The sequence below is a fragment of the Glycine soja genome, chromosome 18 (genome assembly GCF_004193775.1).
Source record: "Glycine soja cultivar W05 chromosome 18, ASM419377v2, whole genome shotgun sequence".
Lineage (NCBI taxonomy): Eukaryota > Viridiplantae > Streptophyta > Magnoliopsida > Fabales > Fabaceae > Glycine > Glycine soja.
Window position 1 is genome coordinate 14,078,174 of NC_041019.1, and position 20,604 is coordinate 14,098,777.

Here is a 20,604-nt window from a genome sequence, read left to right on the forward strand (position 1 = left end):
TAAAAAAAATTACTAGAAGCCAAACCCAGAAGACTAAATTGCCTCAATAAAACCATGACCCTCTAATTGACGTAAATTGATCATATATACAAGTGGAGACTTGAAACAACCTTAATTTGCTAACCTAACTCGAAGCTTTAATTGGAGTTACTGTATGAAGTACTATGCATGTATTAGTTATTGATGTTCTCACATGACGTAATATATACAATAATGCTCTGCTTACTGATATTTACATTAGTATCTAATATATGAAACTTCATTACTGTGGTTTTCTCTGTCTGTCTTTTTATACTCCATATAATTATGTTGGTAGGCACATAAATTGGTAAATTAATACAATATTAATATGATGCGATATGATTAAGAGATAATCTTGTTTCTAAAATATGTGATCATATTTTTGATTTTAACTAATCAATATGAAAAAATATTTACCAAAAGAGATCATCCCTTAAATGAATCTTAGTATCTTAAAGAATTAATTTTTAAATTTTGATCAAAGGGATATCTTAATTCACACAAAATATATATATAATTCACACAATATATATATATATATATATATATATATATATATATATATATAAATGTAATCTATAAGTTCAATGAATTAATTACCTTGTGCAAGTAATGTGTTTAGGTACTGAAGACATAATTTGATAAAAAAAAAATACTTATTCTCTTTTAATGAGACTATAAATGTTTTATATATGGTTAATTAGCTCTTAGGTTGGCATCATCTTCATGCTTTTTATTTGTTTACAGTGTCTACCTAAATTTTATCTTCCTTAATTTTACTTTACAATTTACTTATAAACTTTTGTTTGCTAATGGCATGCACATCACTTGCCTCATAAACCCCAGAAACAACGACGTCAAAGCAAGCCATTTGTAAGTACTAATTTCCACATTAAATAGACCAAGAAAACTTGAGAAGTAGTATATGCGGCCCTATTGAATTTTGGAAGGGTATCTTTTTTTTATAGATGAAGGTCATACACACCCATCTCGTTCATCTGTTAGTTGTTAATCGTTTATATTTCATCTCCTTCGGAAACAACTTATATGGCTGCTGTTTATATTCTCTTTTTTTGCATGCTTGTTGATGGCATTTTTATCTCAGCAAGGGCATGCAGAACCTTCATCCTTCACATTAATTAAAATGCAGTACTACTTGATGAGTTTATATTATAATCATACATTCAACTTTTCTTCTATCTTATTTCCATCTCGTATTCATTCTCATCACAACACTTTAACATTTGTCACTTTTTTTTCCAACCTAGCTTTCCTTTCTTCTTTTTCTTTCTCTTAATTGATTTCATCTCAATTCTCAATGATCACCACATGGGATTTATGTTTATTATTTTCCATGTTGAATAGTACCAATGGAGGCAAGGCAAGTACGAATATAAATGAATCCAATATCTGTGTCATTTTACAACTGTTTGCCTAACTTGTATGATTGAGTATCCAGTTATCTACGAACATAATTAAATGAACCCATATTTGTGTCATTAATTATACTATTGCTTGCGCGTTTTTTTTACAGGAAGTATTATTGCTTGCCTAACGAGTATGATTAATGGATTTGATTTTTTTTTAATTGACATTATTTAATAATTAAATTAATTGTGATTATTAAATAGTATTGATATGGAATTAATGCTATGCTTTTTTAAAATTATATTAATTGATGAAGATTTGCAATTTAGACTAATGTGGTAAGTAAATCTATAATGGATTGAGTCCTTACTTAATGCCCAAATGAGAAGTCTCTGCTTTCATTTGAAAGCTATAAAACTATTGCCTCATTAGATAGTTTTGTGATACATAGCAAATAAATGAAATATACAAGGTTCACCAATTAATTCTTTTCCTTTCTTCAAATTTTACAAGCTTAAAAAAGACAACTTAAAAAAAACGCACTTTAAAAAAAAAGCACAATAAACCGGATTTTTGGTCCGTATGATAGTTGTTGTAAGAAAATATCACTGGGAACTGGGTTCGAATGTGATAGCATAAAAAATAATAATTAACAATGAAATTTCAAAGAAGGTTGACAATTTTGGTGTGTGTACGTGTTCAATCTTCACTTGAAAAATACTCTTGTTGAATTTTTTTTATTTTGTATTTGTTATGATTTAAAAAAAATTAGGATATTTTGTTCTTCGTTAAATCTTTAATAATGTACTCCAAAGACAGAAAAATTATTTGAAATTTTCTTAAAATAAAAAACAATTGTGATTTTCCTTGAAATTTGAACTTGAAAATTCATGAATATTCCTCGACCTGTTTTAAAAACTGTGTAATGTTATGCTTTTTTGTAATTGTTTCAAAAGTGATTTAATTATACTGTAGGAGGAACTAAATTTAATTTAAGTGTTTATAATTAACTAACTATTATGAGATGATGATGTGTGGTGTTTGTATGTATAATTATGTTTACATTTGCAAAAAAAAAAAATTGTTTTAGGTGTAAATAGTAAATTTTAGGGTGTTTGAGTTAATATGAATGAGTCTTGAGTGATACTGATATGACGGTGAGTTTAGGAAGTGGTGGGATACAAACAAAGAGAAGGGAAAAAGTCATACAATCAGTTTTTAATTGATTCAAAATTGAACCAAAATTCCAACACTTTCATTTCACTCTCTTCTTCCACTCCAAGACAATTCAGAGTGCGAGATCTTGAATCCCTTATACAAAAGACTTGTGATTCTATTTGAACTTTGGATTGATTTTAGAGGTAAGAGACCTTCATTTTCCCCCTCTAATCCTCCATTTTTAGTTTTCCTCCATGGGTACTTTTAGAGGCAAGGTTTTGATGTGTTTTCTATTCGTTCTTGGAGTTTGGGTGGTGTGAATAATGTAGAACTGTTGCATGAGTAAGAAAAAATTTTCATCTTGTATCCAAAGTCATCTTCTTTCTTCATTTCTTCATCTCAAAGCAAGTTCATTGAGTTTGATAGGCGAGGGAAGCTTACAATAACTTTAGTCTTATGTTTAATGTTTTGAATCTCTGTTTTTAACTTATTAAAGGTGTTTTAATTCAATGTTCATGTTTGAAAATGAAAGATTTGAGTAGGAAATGGACTAGACCTCATTAGAGGGGCAAGAATAACATAAAATCGTGATTTTGCAAACCTGTGGTGCTTAAGCGTGCACTAGGTGGCACTTAAACATAGCCTGCCAGAGTGGAATTGCTAGCCACACTTAAGGGCAAGCACATGGGCGCTTAAGCGTGCTTGACAAAGGCAACCGTTTACTGAATTTCAATCTTTAATGCTTTGGATGTGTTAGTGGACTTCAAATGAAATGGATTAAGTTGATTTCTTGTTATTCCCCATGCAAATCACATTCATATGTTGAGATGTGGTGTTTTATTATGAGAACTTGTGGTTTGAAAACTCTCATGAGATGTAGAAGAATTATGTGAGAGTTCATGATTGGTGAGAATGATGTGAATGACAAATTAATGTGGAATTGAACAAGATATGAATGGTAAATTGATGATAAATTGAATGAAATATGCATGATGAGTTGATGATGGATTGAATTAATATGAATGAATTATATTGATGATGATGGACGAATGTAATGATGATGTGATATAATGTTTAATCATAACACACATGCATTGATGAATGATATTGCATGTGAGTGGGTACGTAAGTTAGGGATGCTAAAAAAACACCCAACCTACTGTCAGAGGTTGTCGTGATGGCTAATGGTGAAAGGGCCTGTAGAATGAATGAGTGGGTGAATCCCTAGATAGGTCTTTGCAAGCCTTATCCATGCTCATCCATTTTTAGTAAAAATACACTTCCTCCGTAAGGTTAATTCGTGTCTTCCTGAATGGTCATGATGTGACTATGTTAAGGAATGTGCTTGGGTTAATCACATGAAAGGTGAAATCTTCTTGGAGTAAAAAGTCAACATGACATAATGCGATACTTAAATATTCACAATTTATTACTTTAGAATGATGTATTACTTGATGAGTTATGTAAGTACATTGATATTGGAAATTTGTGTGATTTATGTATCTATTTAAAAGCGGTGAACTTGTGATATTTCTATTATATGATGTTTCTTTTTTAAATGAGCTTACCCTTGCATTTTCTATTAAACTGTTATGATCATGTCATTTGACATGGGAGCAAATTATGATATAGCTACTAAGGAGCATGCTATTCATGATTGACATGGACTTTGTGGTGGACTTAGGGACGAGATCCAACCCTTGGCCTTTTATTTATGTTTTATCTTAGTGGGAACCAGCTTAGGGTTTAAATATATTCATGGATCTATGTTGTATGTATTCCTTTAATGGGACCCTTGAGATTTATTTTTGGGGACTTGATTTATGACTTAGGGACTTTTATGTGTGATGTTTATATGGCATGCTTGGAATCGTGAAAAATTCTTACATATTTTCATTAATCCAACTAATTCAAGAGTTTTAAAAAAACTAAAAGTGAATCTTTCAGTGTTGAAGTCTTAGTGTTTCATGTAATGACATTCGTGGTTGTTACCCTTTGGTGTAATGTAGTCTCTTTCTTAAGGTATTTAAATTAAATGATTAATTGCTCGATGTGGGATAAACATGGGTGTATAATATCTGCAAAAAGAACACTGCAATGCTCAAGTCAAAACTCGATCCTAAATAATAAATGAGAGTAATAGATGAGAATCAACATTTTCCTTGCCTCAATAATCTCATCCTTATTTATACATACCAAAATGGAATGAACGTTGGTTCCTGATTACCTAAAGTGGTAATCTATCTTTAATCATTGTTCATGATTACCACCATTTAAAAAAAAAAAAAACACACACACACACACATAATTAAATATGTTATGAATAATCTATTTGAGATTGCCCATATCTTTCATTATCTTTTATAATCTTTCCTTGTTTATATTTATCTTTGTTCTTCCCTAGTTATCTTTTGTACCTATAAATAGGCTACTCCTAATGAAAAGAATACACACAATTCTCATTCTCTCTAAACTCTTGTATTCTCTTCCTTATTTTTCTTTTTACTTTTCTGCTTTGAGTTATATTTTTTTAACATGTTATTAGCATGATTGTCTTTCTTCTATCGGGCATCCACATTTGGTATAGTAATTTACAAGAAAATTCTTGTCAAATTTTTATCTCTTTCTAATTCATTATTCTTATTATGTATTTGGTAAAATATTTGTGTGATTGTGAAACTGATTATTTGAGAGTCCTGAAAACTCTATCAAAGAAGAAAATTTTTAGACAATTTGCGTAATGTGTCTTGAAAACACATCAAATAAAGAAATTATAAAGTATGAAATATTTAGGTTTTGTTTCTTGTATACTCGTAGAAAAACAAAGTATGAAATCTATATGAAAAATCATGACTCATTTGACTGACATTACTTCATTCCTTGAAGTAAATGTTGCACATATATATTTTTATAACATATTTTTTGAATAATTTATTTATATTATATAACTAATTTCTTATTGTTATAAATATAATTAACATTGATTACTTATGATTTAAATGTTTTATATGGATAATTTTTGGATTATTTGTAATCACACTTATTCTCACATTATGATTTCATTCATGCTTTTGTCAGAAGATATATTATTTGACTTAAAATATTTGTAAATTCAAGGAACCAATATCATATGTATGCGTATATGGATTTTACATTTATGTTTCTATAATGTTTTATTAAATTGGTTTATATACCAATATATGAAATTTGGTTCTTTTGACAATGATCAAAGTTCAAATTATTTTGAACATCATACATGTTTATTGTCATCTTTTCATTTATAAGTGCATTCAGTGAGTTATCATTGTCCATTTTGTTTATCATGAACATAATTAATTATATTAGAAAGGAATATGAAATTACTTTTAAGTTATGTATTTGGTATGATTAATTTCATATAAGCTAATTATAATAGTTTTCCATGCATTAAGGTCACAATACTTGTCATTGGATGATTTTATTGGTTTATAAATATGTATGCATTGTATGTGATGTGCATTTTATGGTAAGTAATATCAATAAAAATAATTCAAGAAATAGTTCGAGATATATTTTGTATGTCTAATTAATAGTATAATGACTCAAACAAAACAAGAAGTCAATGTTAAATTTCCATTGCGCATTTATTAGTACAACTGAAAAACATATGATTATAAACTAGAAATTTACAAACAAAAATGAGTTTGTTATTTGGCATGACCAGTTGGATCATTCCGTGTTTATTATGATGCAAAAAAAAATTTCATGTAAACACCCATTAAAGAGACAAAAGATTCTTTAGTCTAATGATTTCTCATGTACTCTATGTTCCTAAAGGAAGTTGATAATTAAAACATCACCAAGAAAAAAAATGGGAATGAGTTCATTTCATTTTTAGAACGGATATAGGGTGATATTTAAGGCTATATGAATATTGAAAGATTTCTCTAACATAATTATATATATTAGTTCTAGAAGAACTCGGGTACCTAAAATTGGTGAAAATAAAGAGATTTTATATTATGTCATGAATGGAATATGATGAACCTGAAATAAAGTCAACATTGACAATGCATTTGCCTATAATGTAACACTAAATGTAATAAAATTAGACTTGTTTTACAAAACAAATAATTTTTGGACCTTAGTTTATACACCTAAAGATGTAAAACATAGTTATGTTTTTTGACATGCAGTCAATTCACCTGAAAATGAAAATTTTGGACATGTAGTCCATCTACTTGAAGACATAAAACTAGTTAGGTTTTTGGACCTACAATCCATATACTTAAGATGTAAAATCTATTACATTTTTTACTGGTTGGTTATACACTTGGAGATGTTAAACCAGTTGGATTCAAATAGACTTTTGTGCAAAAAGAAAATGAGAACGATGAAATTTGGATGTAGAAAACATGACTTGATATTAATTTTGAAGACGCATATTCACTTGTAGTGGATGTGAGTACTTTTGATACTTAATCACTCTAGTAGCTCATGAAGGGTTTAATTTACATATAATGGATGTTGTTACAACTTACTTATATCAATTATATGACTCTCATGATAATGACATTTGCATGAAACTCCCTGAAGGATATAATTTTTCCAATAATGCATATTCTCTAAAAGAATATTCTTTATGGACTAAAGCAACCAAGTCACATGAGGTATAATTGACTTAGTGGATACTTGCTTTGTATTTTCATGAAAATTTGAAAATAGATTTATCATAATTATTATTCATGTAGATGATGTAAATATTATTGGAACTCTTGAAGAGCTTCCAAAAGCTGCAGAGTGATTAAAGAAATAATTTGAAATGAAGGACCTAGGAAGTTGATATGATCCAGCAAAGGTTCAATCACTTCAAATATCTTTTGCAATGGATGAAAGACCCAATGACCAAAGCAAGACCACAAATAACTAGGAAGTCTTTCCAAAGCATAGTCATGCAAGTACCCAAATCAAGAATTATCTCATTTCTACAACTTGAAGATAAATTTAGCAAACTTAAAGATAATAATTTGAAGTCACAATGAGCCAAAGAATTTATACTCAAGACACAACTATGGGTTAGAGTTTATTTGGATGGATTACATAACTTTTAGGCTAAAGAACTAATTAAAGTTCATTTTCTAATTTTTCTTTAATTTTGGTATTTTATTTTCATGTGTCACACCCTAATTCTACCCGAACAAGTTTTTAAAAAACATGAAAAATTAAGAAGAAGAAAATAATAGAAAAAAAGGAAAAAAATAATAACAAAAAAAGGGGAAAAGAAGAACAATAAAAACAAAAAAAAAAGAAAAAAAAGGAAAGGAAGAACAATAATAAAACAGAAAAATAATAATAATAAGGGAAAGGAACAACAATAATAAAAAAAACAAAATAATAATAATAATAATAATAATAATAATAATAATAAGAGAAAGAATAAAGAGAAAGGAAAAGAAACAATATAAAAAGAGGAGGTCTAAACATCAAAAGACACAAACAACACATAGAAAGAAACACAAAAACACACAAAAAAAATACAAAAAACACACAAAAAAAAATACAAAAAACATAGAAAAACACATAGAGAATACATAGAACAAAAGAAGAGGCACCAATCCCGAGAAGACAAAAAGAGCCAACTGCATTGCATCATTTGGCATTGTAGCTAGAGAAGGAGAAGAGATCTCTAGGTATTCCGTGATTCCTACCCTCCCATCTCTTTCTTTCTCCCTTCTTCCCTCCTTCATTCTTCCTCTTGGTTCTTTCTTTTGGTCTGCTATTTGATTTGTTTCATTTCCCTGGTGAATCCCTTGGTCGTCGGTAAGATTCTTAGATTTTTTTCTGTTAATGTTTGTTGCACATCTTTTTTTAAAACAGAGATAAAAAAAACGATTAAAAAAAGTTGAAACATGCCTAGTTTTGGAAGCCTGAACCAAAATAAAAATTTCTATTTACACTTCCTTTTGACATATATACCTTTTTTCTCATTTTGGGCCAGACCCGTATTCAAAAAAAATCCTACATAAATAAATACTACTAGTCACACTCCCAATTTACACACGCACCCCCACTTCTTTTGGGCATAGTCCAAATAAAGTAAAAACTACTATTTACACCACTTTTTCTTCTTTTTTTTCCCGTCTCCCTCTATTATTTATTTTATTCTCCAATTTGATTTATCATTGCCTAATTAGTTAGTAATGTGTTGTAAATATTTTGTCACTTATTTTTTTCCATGTTTTAACCTCACACCCTTAATTACTATGTGTGTTTCCTACTTCTATTCTACCCCTTTTTATTCTCATTCAATTTATTTATGCACATCTCAACCATTCAATTAATTATGTAACACTATGTCAATTATTCATTTATTTTGCAATTATGCGTTAGTATTCTTTAGTACGCGCTTATGTTTTGTGCATTCCATGCTGGATCTCCAACTTCCTTGGTGGTGTTTTAATAACTTGTGGATAAATTTTGTGAATTGCATGTTGGGTCTCCAACTTACTTGACTTCATAAAGTTTATCGCAAACTCAAAATATTTTTTCACATTTTGTGCACTCTATGTTGTGTTTTCGACTTGCTTGATGGTATTTCAACAACGTGTGAGTAAAATTTTGTAAATGTTATGTTGAGTCTCCAACTTGGTTGACTTCACAAAGTTTACCACAAAACTAAAATTTTCTCTAAAAGGTAAAAATACTCAAATAAATGATCACTAAATTCTCCTTTTCCCCCACAAAAATTATGCATTACTCGAGATCACTTGAAGGTCCAATGCCTTAAGTGATTCTCTTTGTTTTTCTTAAAATTCAACGTTGTTTCAGGGTCCAATGCCTTAACGACTATTTAACAAATCTTTTAAAAAATAAAATAAATTCAACTCAACACACAAACTCTTTTCTACTCAAAGAATTACGTAAGTCTGATTTCCTCATTGCGCTCGGGGATACGTAGGAGCTAGGGCAAACTCCCTTGTTGACCTAAAAAAATCCCTTTCTGTTTCTAAAACAAAAAATTTGCTTTCTTTTTCTAAATAAACAAAAATATAACAAACATGATTCATGTTTTCAAGGGAAAATAAATAATTAAAAGTCACTTTTTTTAGCACATACAATTTAAGGTTGTTGTTTTCATGATGGGCACGTGGGGGTGCTAACACATTCCCCGTACGTAAACAACTCCCAAATCTTTTTTCTCAAATCGTAGACAATTTCTTATCTTTTTTGTTTTCCCGACTTTTTCCTCAAAAAAAGGTTGGTGGCGACTCCCCCAGTCTTCCTTTTTGGAAGACCTGTCTCTCTATTCCTTTTTATTGTCGTCCCGTCGAGGCCCACATTGCGACATCATGTAATAAGTTTAAATGACTCTTGAAATATTTTAGATCATTTTTTATGTTTTTAGACTTCCCGAGTTATTATAATGGTTAGTGGGATTTTATTTCTAGTGAAAATTTAATGTAAGTGGGAATTTAATTCTAAGTGGAAATTAATTCCTTGTGGGATGTTTAGAAGAAAGTCTAGTCTATAAATAGCAGAAACTTTGTAGCTTTGAGGCAGAATGAGTCTGAATGAAAGTTTGAGTTTTCTCCCTTTTGTGAGAGCTTTCCTTGGTTCTTGGGTAAAGAACTAAATTTGATCTTATCAAGACAACTTGCAGCGATCAAATCTATGACTTATCACTTATCTTGTCACTTATTTCTTGAGTGTGGCGTCAATATCTTCCCCTAAAACAAAACTAAACTAATTTCAAAGTTTGAAATCTTTAAGGCAATCTGTCTCGTTTCTATGTTTTTATCAGAAGCACCAAGTTCTGTTTGGGGAATTAAATATTTAAATAATAGAATTTTTGTGCACCAAAAAGCTTATATAGTACATGTGCTTAAAATATTTTATACGGGATATCACATTCATCGTACATTCTAATGATTAAAGGTTTCTAGATTTGAACTAAGATCCTTCTAAATCTTGTAAAAAGGATGAAGAAGTACTTGGTCATGAAGTACCATGTCTTAATGTTATTGAAACACTAATGTATCTTATTGTGCATACATGATCTGATATATCATTTCTCACTAATTCACTAGCAAAATATAATTTTTCGCCAATACAAAGACATTGAAGCATGTACTTCATTATTTTAGAGGTTATCTATTAGATCCTCATAATGACATAACATAAGTTTACATGAAGTAATACACAATTCCATAACAATATGTGAAATAAACCAAAATAGATACATCAGCTAATAATGCATAAATTTTAGCTCAACATGAGGAAAAATGACATCAACGATCACATCTGAAGACAATGTTACATGTATTGCTCAATTTAAAGAAGGGCATATCAAAGGAGGTAAAACAAAACATATTTTACCAAAAGTGTTTTTTACCTTTGGTCTCCAAAAGAATGATGATATAAATGTTCAACAAGTTTGTTTGCATGAGAATCTAGAAGACTTTTTTTACAAAGTTATTACCAAAAAAAAACTTTTGAGCAACTTCATCTTAAAGATAATTGTCTGCATGAGGGGGAAAAATAAATACATTATGCTCTTTTTTCCCTTTATCATGGTTTTGTCCAATTGAATTTTCCTAACAAGGATTTTAATGAAGCAAGTGATAATGTATTGAAAAATGATGTACTTTTTTTTCCTTCAACATGTTTTTATTTCACAATATTTTGCCTAACAAGATTTTAATGAGACACGTTCTTAAATAATGAACATCCAAGGAAAGTATTATGAATAATTTTGTGGTTGTCCACATCTTTCATTATCTTTTATAATCTGTCCTTATTTATATTGATATTTTATAACTTCTAAATTATCTTTTATACCTATAAATAGACTACTCTTATTGAAGAAAAAAAAGACATATAGTTCTCATTCTGTTTAAATTGTAGACAAAATTACACTTTTAATTTCTCAATGTATGTCTAATTTCGTATTTGGTCCCCCGATCATTTAATTCACGAATTGAGTCCTTTATTTTATAAAAAAAAAAAATGTAATGTTGGCACCCAACAACATTCACCGTTAGACCCTGATGTTGACCGTCACTCAAAAATAAGCATTTTTTATTAATCATCTTTAATTTATTTTAAAAATCATTAAAAAAAACGAAAGACACTCGTCTCACTTCGTCTCTCTCCCTCCTCCCCCAGCCATACCTCGGCGTCACCTACTCTGCCCCTACCGCCATCCCGCAGCACCCGTCCCCCTCCCCGAAGCGCATCGCCGCCAGGTGTAGCCAACCAACTGTAAAGCCAGGGAATCCATAACCAAACAATCGGACCTCAAACACACAAATCAAATACACAATATTCACACCATTGAGTCCGAACCCAATTGTGCATTCCATCACATCTCACATTACACACATTTTTGCATCTGCATCCATGGCTTCTTCACTTGGTCGAAAAAGAACCCACGCTCCCAAAGGATCCTCCGCCCTTAACGACGACGTTTCCTGCGAGGTATGCAGCGGTGGCCACTCCCCTTCCAAGCTTATTCTCTGCGACAAATGCGACCGTGGTTACCACCTCTTCTGCCTCCGTCCAATTCTTCCCTATGTCCCCAAAGGCTCTTGGTTCTGCCCCTCTTGCTCCAATCACAAACCCAAGTGTATGTATTGCATGCATCATTTTCATTTCCATTCAGATCCCAAATTGATCAAAATAGTGTACTGAATATTCATGAGCTAGATTTTAGGGGTTTCTTTACATTCTATCAATTAACCTCCGGTGCTTTTGAAAATTGCAGCTTTCCCCCTTGTCCAGACCAAAATCATCGACTTCTTTCGAATCCAACGCTCCCCCGAGGCATTATCAAATCAAGGTAAGGCAAAACCATTTTCAAATTTATTATTGTTATTTGGATTAAAGGTTGAAACTTGAATTTGGTGTGTGGTTTTTAGACACGCGGAGGAAGCGAAAGCAGGGTGGGGGCTTGGTGGTAACGAAGAAGAAGGGGAAGCTGGCGTCTTTAGTTTTTTTTTTTTTTAATAATTTTTAAAATAAATTAAAGATGATTAATTAAGATTAGAGATACTTAAAAAAATACTTATTATGTGCCTATCAGATGTTGACACATGTCATGTCATTATGACGACGACCAACATTATTTTTACAAAATAAAGATCCAAGTCCTAAATTAAATTATGAGGGACCAAATACAAAATTGAACCTAAAGTGAGGGACTAAAAATACAATTTTATCTAAATTGTATTATTTCCTTCTTTACTTTTTTTTTCTTCGTATTATGTTTTATTTAACAAAAACTAAATTATTTAATTAATATTGAATTAGAGCTATGCATCTAGAGTTGTAGACCACATATGCAGCATCGGAACTAAAAGGATTGGAGTTGGAAAAGCTCGTATCTGTATCAAGCAATTGAGGACACCCTTAAAGGAGTAAAGAGCATTGAATTTAGAATAGCGGTAAAAACAAAGAGTATTATCAAGAATTTGAGAGCAGGACTTCGTCCTCACTCTTTTATCTTCTCAATATTATATATATATATATATATATATATATATATATATATATATATATATTTAGTTATCACTAATAATAATTTTTTTATAATACTATAATTATTTATTTTTAATTATTATTGAATTGAAGTCATTGAAAGAATTATTATTATTACACTTTAAATTTTTATTTTCTTATAACATCGCCACTTATGACTAATTTAATAACATATTTCTGTATGAATTACCTATTTTATTAATTAATCTTCTTTTCATAATATAAAACTATTTATATTGCATTTCTAAACCATTTTTCTACAACTTTTATATCTTCATTTTGGTATAGTAAAATTTATACAATTCGACTCAAACTTATGGATTTTTCTTTGAATTTTTTATGCACACTTTTCTAATATTTTTTCTCACTTTTTTCTAAAAAATTTCTTTATTATATTTGTAAAAATAAAATTGTTTTCTTAAATTCATAGATTTTTTTGTGTAGTCTCATACAAATTTTGTTTTATATAAAAAATTTTGTTTTGTGTAAAAAATAATCTATATACAGTATAATTTTAATAATTTTGGTCCCTCCAAATTTTGTCATCTAGCTTCACTGCTGGTTATGCTGTTTGATTATTCATATAATCCTGATTATGATGTATCTATGGTTAAATGTATTCACTCGTTGTCCCTGATATTTAATTAAATGAAAAATAAACAAATTAAATGTATTCACTCGTTTCTAATTTTTCATTTAATTTTTATCTGCTGATTTTTATTAAAAAAAAGTTTAAATTTGTTTATTTATTTAAAAATTTAAGATACTATTAATTATTTTTATTATTATTATTATTATTATTATTATTATTATTATTATTATTATTATATTTGAATTAAATATCTAATTTATTTACTTTTTAAATATTTTATACACATATTATAAACAAGAAAATAATAATAATAATAATAATAATAATTTGGAGTTTAATTTCTTTGTTTTACATTATTAATAAATTAAAAATTATTATTATTATAACTTTTAAAATAATTATTATAAAAATTAATAAATTGATGATACATGACACACAATGGATGATTTGTCATTGATTAAGTAATAAAATCTTTTTACATCGTTGGCGTATGTATAATTTCAACGCTAATTTGTAATTAAATGTTTTACATTATTATTAATACTGTACATAAACATTAAAATTTATATAATTTAGTCTAAGTTTTAAATTAAAAAATTGAATTTTTTTTAATATAAACAAGAATATTTTTTTTTTTATTTTTTTTTAATCTTTTGTACACGCGGAATAATTCTATTTCTGAGAATTGGAAGTACAAAAATGTCAAACTGGTCCACAAGTGATCACTTCAACGGTTCATCGTCCACTAGATTGCAATAACGTGTACCCTTTCAACCGCACAATTCATCTACAAACCACAATTCTCAATTCTGCCACTTTGTTCATTCTACCTCATCATATCTTTCACCATTCTCTTATTTTCTAACCATATTTTTGTTTTCTCAATTTCCAAGGGACATTTGGATTCTTAGTTTTCACTTTTATACCATATTTCTTGAAACCTTGTGTTAAAAATTGTGTCCTTTTGAACTTCAATAACAATTTGGACTTTTTTGTAGTTTCATTCCCACATACCCGTTGTTGGATTTGAACTGGTTTTACTTGCTCCATGGCTCTTCACATAAGCAGTGGTTGTTTTACTGTGATGTGTAATTCAAGAGTTCACAGAATAAGAGCTGTTGCTTCAGAGGGTTCTGCTACTCTTAATACAGTGGTGGAGGAGAAGGTGAAGTTGGGTGGCTCTGATTTGAAGGTGTCAGGGGTTGGAATTGGAGCTTGGTCTTGGGGTGATACCACTTACTGGAACAATTTTGAATGGAATGGTAACTTACCTTTTCTATTTTTTCTTTTCTTTTTAGGGGTGGTATATGATTTTTTTTCTTTTGAAAATATCACAATTTTTAGATTTATTCTCTATGAAAAAATTATTCATTTTTAATCTTTATATCTAACAGAATGATATATGATATTAGTCCACAGTAAAAACATATGTAATAAATAATTAAGGAGTAAATAGTGTTAGTACTAAAAGCTTTTTCCACTTTCATCCAATTACAAATTGTCAAGTATGATAAGTTGTTTGTTGACTTTTGCTATAATGATCTTAAAAGGTCATATTTACTGTAGTTTCAAATTGGTTGACAGTGACTGTTTTTTACACTGACTTTGCATAGATATTAGACTCAATTTGATATTTTTAGGATAAAAAGCATAATTTAATTTTTTTTTATCACTCTATCAATGGTCAATGATGGGGGCGGAGAGTTGCACATACCATGAAAATAGCTTTCAGTGTTAAATTGTCTACTGATTTTCAAACCTATGTGATTGTTGGATTGTACAACAATTCCCATCCATTTTGGTGGGGTGGGGAAGTTGACAGCAATTGGACGATTGTGCGTATAGCAAGATATTCCTGTTGTCTGTCTATATTCTTGGTAGTCATAGTAGTAATTTCTTTAATGAATCTTGGAAACTGATTTTGTTACAAAGCTTCTATTTGTCTGTGTTTCTATTGGAATTTTATTTGATCCTTGTTTTAAATGTATATTTCTACTCAAGGTGTCATTAGAGGCTATGATATATAAAAGTTGCCGAATTGAGACACCATGAAGTGTCCTCTTTTCTGTCAGATAAATATGTATGGTGTTTAGAGTTGAATGGATTGAAATAGTTTCTAAATGGACATTATGGGATTATGAATGTATTAATGTTTGCTTTGTGTATTTGTAGATAGGAATGAGAAGGCTGCTAGAGCTGCTTTCAATACCAGTATTGATGGAGGTCTAACCTTTTTTGACACTGCTGAAGTCTATGGCTCTGGGGTGAGTGTGAAGTTTAACTTGAATTCTTTGATGAGAGTAAATTCACCAAAGATGTTCCTCTTTTCAGCTTGCTTTAGGAGCCATAAATTCTGAGGTTCTTCTTGGAAGGTATGAGCTTAGATGATTTTCATATGCAGTTTGTAGTTAAGAAAGGTTCACATTGATGCTTCCATATGTTTGTTATCTGCAGATATATTAAGGAAAGAAAAGAAAAGGATCCAGAGGTTGAGATTGAAGTAGCAACCAAGTTTGCTGCACTGCCGTGGAGATTTGGCCGTCAAAGTGTTCTCAATGCCCTTAAAGATTCCCTTTGTCGACTAGGACTGACTTCAGTGGATCTTTATCAGCTACATTGGTCAGTACTTTATGAGCCTGTCGAATGATATTATTTTATCTGATAACACTTTGTTGATAATGTAATTTCTTGCTTTTCAGGCCTGGAGTTTGGGGAAATGAAGGTTGCTCAGTGTAGCAAAGTTATTTCATGAACCATTCATTTAAAAAGGCTCATGGAATCAGATGTCTATTTTCTTATTCAATGTCAGATTAAGAGAACGCTTAGTTCCTCAATTAATTAATTTTCAGGGTATATTGATGGTCTGGGAGATGCTGTTGAGAAGGGACTTGTGAAGGCCGTTGGAGTTTCAAACTATAGTGGTAATTCTTTATTACTATTATCTGTCTTGAAGTCTTCAATATTGTGCAAAACCATGTATCAGTTCTACCGAGAAAAGGGTAATTCCCTTAATGTATAACAGCTTAATGTGCTAAGATGAATGTTTGATACATTTTTTAGTAAGAACATAATTAGATTGATGATTAATATTATTAAGGTTTATCAGAGATGGGATATATAGAGAATCAAATAACTGTTGGGAGAGATCCTGACCTTTCAAACAGCCTGAGACACTCTGTATTTCCTATTTTTATGTTGTTTCTGTAGAGAGTGAGGAAGAGTTCTACTAATTATGTTCAAACCTGCCACTGTTATTGGTATACACTATATATATATAGCAGAATTTCAATAAGAAAATATTGGTTACTAGTTCTGGTTCAGTTCTATCACCAAAAATATTTAACATCTTTTTTTTTTCAATAATTAGAGAAGCGACTCCGTGAGGCTTATGAGAAGCTTAAGAAGAGAGGTATTCCATTAGCTACAAACCAAGTAAACTACAGCCTCATCTACCGGGCCCCTGAAGAAAATGGTGTAAAGGCTGCCTGTGATGAACTTGGGATAACAATAATTGCATATTCACCAATTGCTCAAGGTGAACTCCTTTTCATTATTGGATATGTTTGGTATGTCTATTTTATAATTTTTTTAAATTTTTTTAAATTTAACATATCTGCCAAAACCAGAGGCATAACAAAATCATATATGAATTAAAATCCAACACATTAAAGTTTAGTTACTTAAAGATAGCATAAAATTTGGTTTACAGAAACTCGAGACAAGGAAACCTCTGACATGAAACATAGGCACTTTATTTTTTATGCTTGAAATAATGAAGCACCCCTCTTTTAGGATTTTGTCTTTTCTACGCCTAACTTTTTCATGAATTATTATTATTATTATTATTTTCAGAATTCGTGGATTTTCAAACTCTAGTTTTAACAATTTGTGCTGGTGCAGAGTAAACTTGACTTACAAACACTCAAATTCGCAAGAGTTAACCTATTTCAAAAAAATATTTGGAAAAATAATACCTAAGCATAATAAGCATATGCATATCTATAATAATATTCCAACTCCATACAATGAAATTTTTATAGTTCATACCAAATATCCTTATTTAAACAGGTGTTCTGATACTTACCTAATAAATTCCAACTCCATGCAATGAAATTTGCTATAAATATTTATGCAATATCCTTATCTTAAACAGGTGCTCTCACTGGAAAGTATACTCCTGATAAACCACCAAGTGGGCCAAGGGGCAGAATTTATACTCCAGAATTCCTAACAAAGGTACTGCTCTTCTGATATTTACAGATCTAATAACCTACAACCTCATTATTTACTTCTTCAAGGTGTATTTATTTTGCAGCTCCAACCTTTGCTGAACAAGATCAGTGAAATAGGGGAGAAGTATGATAAAACTCCAACACAGGTTCATGCTGCTCCTTAATTTCATTATATAAGTTGAACATTTGAATATTGGTATAGTGTTCGTTTCAGCCTGCTTTGACAGTGTAGGGAAGACACTAGAACACACTTCATATGCTACCACCAGACTTGAATATCAGAAACTTGGATTTGACTATTCTACAGTGAATAAGTGTGTAAAGTAAAAATAAAAAAAAAAGGTGTATTTGTATCCACTCTTGATTTATACTAATAGGTTTAGTTTATGAACTACTTTAATTCATATCAAGGGTGGATGTATCCTTAATTTTTCACTTTACGCATTTTCTCACTTTAGAGAAGTTAGATTCTATAAACTAATAAGATCAAGCATGGCCATGGTCCTCACATTTTAAACATGTGAATTTAATCCTTCCTCTCTAAGAATTTATCATGTTTTAAAAGTTAGGAGAGACTAATTAACCTGTCAAACACGTGGATTTAAAGTTTGAGGACTGAATTTATCAATATGAAGGTATAGGGACTCTGACCACATTTGATCGAAAATATAGGGACTAAAGATCCTTATGAATAGTGATTTTGTCTTCTCCACAATTCAACCAAGCCTTATATAACATAGAATCTGTTATGATAGTTTCAGATCAAAACCAAAATATATTCCTTTTGGCACATTTCCTAGGCCACAAATTTTATAACACACCAAATTGTTCTTGTCAGGTATCCCTGAACTGGCTGGTAGCACAAGGCAATGTTGTGCCAATTCCAGGAGCCAAGACAGCAGAACAAGCTGAGGAATTCAGAGGTGCACTTGGCTGGAGACTAACTGATGAAGAGGTACCTGAGCTGCGTAGTGTGGCTTCAGAAATTAAACCTGTTATAGGTTTTCCAGTTGAAAAACTCTAGAATATAGCATGCACCTTCTAAATCAAATGTAAAGATGTATCTGTTTATGGATATAGCTCTTGTTATTATTAATTATTTATTTTGCAAAATACATAATATGGTTCTTTTATATGAATTATTTAAAGGTTTACTTTATTTAATTTCTTATAATTTTATTTCCTATACTATATAATATGATTTTTTTTAAAAAATATTACTAGTTTCTTTTCAGTTGGACCAATAAAGATGTGTTTAAATAAACAGTTTAATTAATTACTTATTCAATAAGCTTCTATTACATGAGTACTTGTGTCATAAATTTACTTATCAAACTTATTGAAATAAGTTTTAAAAAATATTTTATTTAATAAATTTTAATTAAAATAAGTTTATAATTCCTTTAAACTTATTTAAATTCAAGGCATTAGAATAAGTTTGTAAGAATTATAAGCTATTTTTACAAGTTCAAGTAATAAATCAATGCCTTCGTTATTTGAATGACCAATTCAATTTTGGAAACATCGGTTCAAAGTATTTATTCATATATATATATATATATATATATATATATATATATATAAATATATATAAATTAAATAATTTTTTTTTATTTTGTATATTCCGTTCTTTACAAAATAAAAATTGCTATTTGGTGTCTTATCTAATTTATATTTTACATATTCGATTTTCTTTGTGTTTAAATAAAATTATTTATTTTTACATAATTTTTCCGCTATCATAATTCAACTTTCAAATTTATTTATTGTAAGTAATCAACTGAAAAGAAAAATAATTGACATGTATACTTTTAAGTATTATTATTAATTTATTAATTATTATTAAAATAAAAAGTAAGACTGAGTCAACTCTTGATACAAAACTATTATTAACGAGAAAGTCTTCTTTATATCCCCTTCATGTGTTGCATATCAAACCAACACTGTTTGTAACTCGAATATGCGCTATGAATTCCTTCTTCTTCTTCGTTGCAATTATCATTTTAACTGTGCATTTTAATTTTTTTTAGACTATAATATTTAATATAATATTTTATATTAAATTTAATATTTTCTTTAACTAATTTCTTATAAATTTTTATTAACTTATTATTCAATTTTATATAATATATATATATATATATTTAATTATTACAAATTTAATCAAAGTTTAATATTATAATTAAATTAATTAGCCCTGAATTAATATTTTTACTATTTAACTTTAAAATATTAAAAAAATGACCATGATATAGGTGTAAAGAAATTACCAGTTTTATGTTCATAATTAATCTTTATCAAAAAATTTATTTTATCAATTTTAATAAGATTTTTTTTCAATTATATTTTTTTGATTCGCAAAATTTTAGGATAATTTCACCGACAGAAATATATTGCATGGTAAAAATATTAAACGAATTTTTCCAGTCATATCCGATCATAAATTGTAACAATAATTTCATGTATGCCCTTATGGGTACATGCAAGGAAGGGTAGTGCAACCGTGCCCATGAACAATGGAAACCTATGTCAGATCCACATTCGTTTGTAACACAACAATTTCTTACAAGTAGAAGAATATTTGGAGTTAAGTGTTTCCTAGTTGATAATAATCTAATTATTACAATAATACACGTGGAAATTCTGAGGCTGCAAAATAGTATTATTATTAAAATATCAGATAGGTTCTTGGTGTTTTGATATAATTTGAAGATGCAT

General features: G+C 29.4%; 2 protein-coding genes across 2 annotated transcripts; both read left to right on the forward strand.

Moving 5' to 3' along the window:
- The first annotated feature begins 11,635 nt into the window (after positions 1 to 11,635).
- LOC114394488 (histone-lysine N-methyltransferase ATXR6-like) lies at positions 11,636 to 12,673 on the forward strand. Its single transcript, XM_028356073.1, has 3 exons — positions 11,636 to 12,151; positions 12,290 to 12,364; positions 12,444 to 12,673. The coding sequence occupies exons 1-3, from the start codon at positions 11,926 to 11,928 to the stop codon at positions 12,539 to 12,541; spliced, it is 399 nt and encodes a 132-aa protein (XP_028211874.1). The 5' UTR covers positions 11,636 to 11,925; the 3' UTR covers positions 12,542 to 12,673.
- Positions 12,674 to 14,363: 1,690 nt separating this feature from the next.
- Positions 14,364 to 19,028, forward strand: LOC114394425 (uncharacterized oxidoreductase At1g06690, chloroplastic-like). Its single transcript, XM_028355997.1, has 10 exons — positions 14,364 to 14,916; positions 15,827 to 15,918; positions 15,986 to 16,026; positions 16,109 to 16,273; positions 16,354 to 16,376; positions 16,504 to 16,575; positions 17,022 to 17,189; positions 17,808 to 17,890; positions 17,970 to 18,032; positions 18,725 to 19,028. Exons 1-10 carry the CDS (start codon positions 14,703 to 14,705, stop codon positions 18,908 to 18,910), a joined length of 1,107 nt encoding a protein of 368 aa, XP_028211798.1. The 5' UTR covers positions 14,364 to 14,702; the 3' UTR covers positions 18,911 to 19,028.
- Positions 19,029 to 20,604: the final 1,576 nt, after the last annotated feature.